This window comes from Lupinus angustifolius, unplaced genomic scaffold (assembly GCF_001865875.1).
Source record: "Lupinus angustifolius cultivar Tanjil unplaced genomic scaffold, LupAngTanjil_v1.0 Scaffold_16_126, whole genome shotgun sequence".
NCBI lineage: Eukaryota > Viridiplantae > Streptophyta > Magnoliopsida > Fabales > Fabaceae > Lupinus > Lupinus angustifolius.
Genome location: NW_017718973.1, coordinates 10,894 through 17,344, shown reverse-complemented (window position 1 = coordinate 17,344; position 6,451 = coordinate 10,894). Strand labels below are relative to the sequence as shown.

General features: G+C 30.1%; 1 protein-coding gene across 1 annotated transcript; it reads right to left on the bottom strand.

The window, feature by feature from the left end:
* Window positions 1–2,124: 2,124 nt before the first annotated feature.
* LOC109338015 (7-deoxyloganetin glucosyltransferase-like) lies at window positions 2,125–5,822 on the bottom strand. The gene is made up of 2 exons (XM_019575142.1): window positions 5,232–5,822; window positions 2,125–3,158 (listed from the first exon to the last, which is right to left on the bottom strand). The coding sequence occupies exons 1-2, from the start codon at window positions 5,740–5,742 to the stop codon at window positions 2,194–2,196; spliced, it is 1,476 nt and encodes a 491-aa protein (XP_019430687.1). The 5' UTR covers window positions 5,743–5,822; the 3' UTR covers window positions 2,125–2,193.
* Between the last annotated feature and the right edge of the window lie 629 nt (window positions 5,823–6,451).

The window sequence follows — 6,451 nt, the reverse complement described above, 5'->3', positions numbered from 1 at the left end:
GTTTTCTTCTTAGAATTCCTTGAATTCCATAAACACCCACATCAGAAAATTGGAAGATAAAAGAGAGAGTTAAATTAAACTCACGAGGATGTTCAAGTATTTGTTTTCTCCAAAGGAATCTGCCACAATGGAAAGGAACTCCCTCGCAAAAACCGGAGAGAAAATAAAATTAATGGACTTAAGATAAGAACAATAATAATCAGTGAATCAAAGGAGAGGGAAAATGAAGGGAAGATAAGAAAAGGAGGGGAATTATTGTGATGAATATGCTGCGATAGGGTTTCGTTGATTATGTGGAAAAAATTGAAGTGTTGAAAAAAACAAGTATTTGTGGCTGCTGAGATTCAAAATACGCTATTTATATTCTAGGAGTAACTATGATTTAATAGTTTTGTTGTTAATGGTTTTACTTTAGATAATATTTATAGGAAGTCACTTTACGTGAAAAATATAGTATTGTGAGGAATAAAAATAATTAATATAAATTATTAGATTTTATTTAAAAGATAATGTATGTAACTTTTTAAACATATGGTAAATATGTAGAACTTTTTTAATATTAATCATTCATGTATTTTGTATGACTTGGATTTATTGTTCTTATAATTTTCATATGATAAATATTTTTAATTAAGTCACTCCTTTATGTTATAAAGGAAAAAAAAACAAATACAAGAAATAAATAAAAATATCAGTGAGTAATTTCATTTACAAATGTCTAAATGTTTATAGCATTGTATTTTTGGTGAGATTGTTCTGACTTCTATAGTTGGTGAGGGAACACTAGAGAAAAAATCAAAGGCATTTTTTTTACTTACAATTACAAAGTAATCCTAAATGAAGTTAATATTATGAGAGCTACATTTACAAAACAGAACTAAACTAGATGTTGAGATGTTTTTTGGTACATGGAAAATAAAAGAAACAAAAAAGAAACTAAAACAAAGCTAAAATATCCAAATATATGTATAATGGGTAGCATTCCAATGAGTGGAAAGTCCTAAATTTTGAAGCCTTCTTGAAGATCCATACTAAGCTAATTCCAAAGTTGACTCTTAAATTGGATGTAGAACTAGTTCATGTTAAGCCATTGGCTTGGCTAAAGTTACAATTTGCTTCTACTAGGTTTTGGATTTTCTCAATTTGAATATGAAATAATGAAATACTTCAATTTTAACATATTCATCCCATATCATAGAACAATAAAGCTAGTAAGAGCGGATAAAAATCAATCAAACAACTCTTTTGCATTGAAGCACATAGTCATATACAAGTTGATATGAACAGAAACACACAAAATGAAGGTAATGCAATTATAGTAAATGATGTGGAATTGGTAACTTGTTTTTTTTTTTTTTTAAATAATCACCAAGTAAGTTAGTTTATGAAAGATTAAAAATATCACATATTTGGCAACACTTATATATTTGGTAACACTTTAAATATTTTATTTAATTTTACACTATACAATGATATTTTTTTATTTTCCGAAACTTATATTATTTGATAACACACTTTTCGAAAGACCAAGTAGGTAACACATTTTTTGTAAGACTAGTTTAACATTTTACTCTAACAACTATAAACAAGTATTTTATTCTTTAAAATAAAATTGAAGGTTGTATTAGAATATATGAAAGAGAATATGTAGAGATATTTAGATATAGAAGTAATATCTCATGACTATTGTATATTAGATTGGGAGGGGATCCACTTACTCTTAGAGTAAGTGGAAAAAAATTATTTCACATCCTAGTCATCCATTCTTGAAAAAACTATTTGTTTAAATTAGTGAGTAAAATTAAACCATTGAATTTCTTAATAATGGATGGATATGATGTGAAGTATATTTTTTCCACTTACTCTTCCAGTAAGTGGATCCATTCCCTATTACATTTGCTGGAATTTTCCAGAAGATCTCTTAAAATGAAATTACTTTATTATATAATTTGTTTTCTTTAATTAGAAGTCTAATACTAGTACAAATAGAAGTTAATGTCATATATTTTGAATAAAAAAATAATCACAACTTCATCATTCACACTTTTATTAATACAATACAATACATTTACTCATTCATTTTTTCTCATTCAATACACCAACCCTATAATTTTGACAAGTTGCAGCATTTACCCTTCATATAACCACGAGGTAGTAGCCTTATTCCATTAACACACTTCTTTAATTAAAAGCCTAGACTTGGCTATCTGATGAAGGATTATAAGCAGCATGGTAATGAAGAGTCTCATTTATCAATCTATAGAAATTATTGTAAGATGAGCCTCCTATATCACTAGCTTCTATTGCTTTCTTTTTCCACTCCAAACACTTTTCTCTTATTTCTTTCCCTCTTTCTCCTTTTACCATATCCTTAACAAGTTTTGTTACTTCCTCTCTTTTCACATCTTCATTAATATCCACACCTATTCCCCATGTTTTGCTTATATACCTACAATTTGTTTGTTGTTCAGCAAAAAAAGGCCAACCAATCATAGGTACCCCTTCACTTATACCTTCAATTGTTGAATTCCAACCACAATGAGTTAGAAATACTCCAATTGATGGATGAGCTAGTACTTGTTCTTGAATACACCAACTTGTTATATATCCTCTATCCTTAACCTCATCTAAGAACTCTTGTGCCAAACCTATAGATTCTTCATTTTTCACCAAATCTGGCCTCGTTATCCATAAAAATGGTAGGTTACTATTTGCTAGTCCCCATGCAAATTCATTTAAGTGATCCTTAGTCATCACAGTTATACTTCCATAGTTAACATATATGACTGAAGAAGGTTCCCATTGGTCTAGCCATTGCATGCATTTTGGGTCATTTTTCCAAAAACTTGACCCATTTGATTTGAAGCTTTTATTAGGGAAATGCTTACCAAGTAAGTGAAGTGGGCCTATGGGATATATGTTTGGGTTTTTGCTCATTAGGACTTGAAGGACTTCAGTTTCCAATTCTTGGAATGTGTTAATGATGATTGAAGAAGATTTCAAGCAATTTTGTGCCTCAGAACCCAAGAAATTAAACATTATATCATCTAGATTGGTGACTCTAATAAAGCTTGGAATGTCCTTGAGTCTCATATCTTTCATTCCTGAGATCCAATCTAGACTTGTCTCCAATGTGCCATCGGTAGAAAAGTTTTCATCTGAAAATTTGATCATAGTGAATTAAATCAGTACTCATTGATTTCCACCCTCTGAAACATATTACATATAGATAAAGCTGACAATGAACCAAACAAACTCAATATTGTTTAAAACTTAACTTATCACTTAGCACGATAAACTTGGTTTATGAACCAAACAAGTTAAATATGAGCTAAAAATTGAGCTTGTAAAAAACAAGTTGAGCTTGAGTCGAATACAATTTGACTCGATTATGTATATATACATGAGAGTGACCCAAGTAGAAACAACTATGGTATAAAAACTAATTCAAATAAAAAAGTCATATGTGTTTATCTTTTAACCTTGACAATTTATATAAGATTCAATGATACATACTATTCATTCTCGTTCTCACGTTAAGAAGATTCTAACCTAAGTCACTTCCTAAACATACATATACGTATAGACAATCATTACAATATGAACATTAATTAGTAGCTACGTTTATTATTAAAATTCTCAAACTTTATCTACATGTATAATTCATCTACATCTTGTAGACCTTTATATTTACATTGACGAGTAGCATAAATTTGAATTCGTTAACCTGCTCAAAAGTCATGAACTCTAATTTAGCTAAATTTAAGTTGAAAAAATAATTCGGCATTGAACTAGGCTGTAAACTCCATTTTAACAAATCTTCAACAAATGGTAACTGTGTCAAAAGTTGGCTACACAACTTATTTAATTAGAAAAGAAATAAAGACTCAAAACAATATCTTTATTACTTTTGTTTACTTTTTTATTACCCAAAAAGTTGGCTCGAGAGTTGTAAAAAATTTGATGTATAACAAATATTTTGAGGTAAAATAAAAACATTTTTCCTTAAAGTTATTAGCAACATGGTAACTGTGGTATATGATATCACATATATAAACTCATAACACACCAAATCTTCTATGCAGCATGAGTATAGTTGAATTGGATAAGGTTTGTCCATTACCTAATTTTAAATGTTGATTGATTATTTTTTGAAATTGAATCCGACCTTAAACCTGAAATTAACCCGACCTTGAATATCGATCGGGTCAACCTTTCAACCCGAACCTAAACTCGATTAAATATAATATATATTCATTTTAGTTAAAGTCTTCTCATTTATTATTACAATATATATATATATATATATATAGATTGTTAATATGTATATATGCTGAAAAATTAGAGAATCAATAATACTTTCAACAAAAAAATATGTCATTACTCTATATATAATTAAATAGAAACATATACAAACATGAAGAATATGTAACAATAAGACAGGTTTGGGCCGAGTGATATTTGTCCTCTACCCGACCCTAAATATTAATCAGATCTAATTTTTAAATCCGAATCTGACCTTAAACCCGTTGAGACATGACCGTATTTGAGCCCAATCATGATAGAGCCGAGCTGGGGCGAAACTCTTTCATTTCATAGAAGTGGATTCTTCTTCTTACAAAGCAAATAGCATTTCCTATAGAAGAAATGAACATATTATGGTACGAGAAGTCTCTCACTCTTTGTTCACTTCGATGCTTATTGGGCTACCTTCTCCCCTTTCGATAGGGAAAAGGTGAGTTAGTTGGTTGTAGTTGAGTCACGTTTTTTGGGTGGACGATATGAATTTTTTCGAGATGGTTAACCACTTTTTTAACCGTCAGGGGGGGCATTTAGAACCCGCTGGCTCCAGTTCAGAACCGGTGGAAGTTCCCCACACCGATCCCCAACGTGAGGCACTTCGAAGTGCCAATTGAAGAAGAAGTTCCCCCGCTTTCAATAGAAGATGAAGGGGATTCGGACTTGCTCTCTTGAGTGCATGACTCTGGCTCAATGACCGATTTAGTAAAAATGATAAGTTGTTTTAAATAATGTCTTAAATTATGTTTCAAACCAATAATATTGAAGTAAAAATAGAAAAATAATGAGTATTTAATTTTTTTAATTAATATGATATATTTTTATTAGTCCGAGACATAATTTAGAATATGATTTAAGACAATAGATCCTTATCCATATTTTGATAATATGATATTATTTTAAATTTGCATATGATTAATTTTTGAGGTCACCTTTGAATGGAAGAATGCCCTTCCTAACAAGTTCATCATACTGCAAATATCCCTGAAAGCCACACACTGAAGCTGTCCAAAACTGAAGCTCTGGTATGCCAAATTCCTTAGCCACCTTTCCAGCAAAACCCATAATCCCATCAGCAATTATGTAACTAACTGAAGGAACTTCATTTGAAGAATTCAGCTTCTTTACAAGCTCTTTGAATGGTTCATAACAATGTTTCGTAGTTGCATCACACAAAACTGGAACATCTTGTGTTGCATCAATATCTGAGTATGGCAAACCATCAGGTATGGTCTCAAATTGAAAATCTGGCAAACCCTTCACATAATCTTGTCCAAGAGACTTAACCAAACGCCTATGGTTGAATTCAGTGTTCACAAATGTTATGTGGAAACCATTGTAATGAAGGAGTTTGGATAATTGCATGAAAGGGTTTACATGACCCTGTGCTGGGAATGGCACACATACAATATGAGGCTTTTGGGTATTATCATGCAACTCCATTTATGTCTTTTTCTTTGATATTGGTTTTTTTGGGTAAGATAACAAAGTAGAGAAGTTCAAGCAAGTGTAATGTTTGTGAAGATGAAGGCTTAGCATTGCTCCATTTATATAACTTTAACACTTAATAAGTTCATTTGAGACCGAGATCTTTTCGAGTACCGGACGGTCTATATAATTACATATTAGATTGATGAGAAAAAATTATTTAAAAAATTTTAAAATTACATTATTAATTATTTTTTAATGTCATATGTCACTATCTCTCTGAACGGTCATCTTTCAGTATCAATCAATTATTGAATTTTTGGTAAAAGATCCGTTTAGAAATTTGCTAAGCATAACACGATATTTTATATAGGACAATGTTGTCAAGGCAATATAAAGTGATAGCAATGAGATAAAAGTATATTCCTTGATCTTAAAATGTGCATGCAAAGGAAAAAAGAAGAAATTAGTACACATTGTTACGGTGATAACTAGTAAGTAGATTTCAAAACTTACTGTGCAGTAAGTCATACTTATTCTCAATTGTAGATAATTATTTCAAGAGAATGATTTTGGTAAAAACATATATAACAAGATAATATATTAAAATTTTAATTATGACTAAGATTTAGTTATAAATAATAACACAAAATATATAAAAATAAATATAAATGTTTCTAAATATGACATGTTGTATACAGTTTTTATGTAACTTTCTCTAATG

Coding starts and splice junctions, on each gene's coding strand:
- LOC109338015 (XM_019575142.1), bottom strand. CDS start 5,742: ATGGAGTTGCATGATAATACCCAAAAGCCTCATATTGTATGTGTGCCA. Junction 3,159..5,231: donor GGGCATTCTTCCATTCAAAG/GTGACCTCAAAA, acceptor TCAAATTTTCAG/ATGAAAACTTTTCTACCGAT.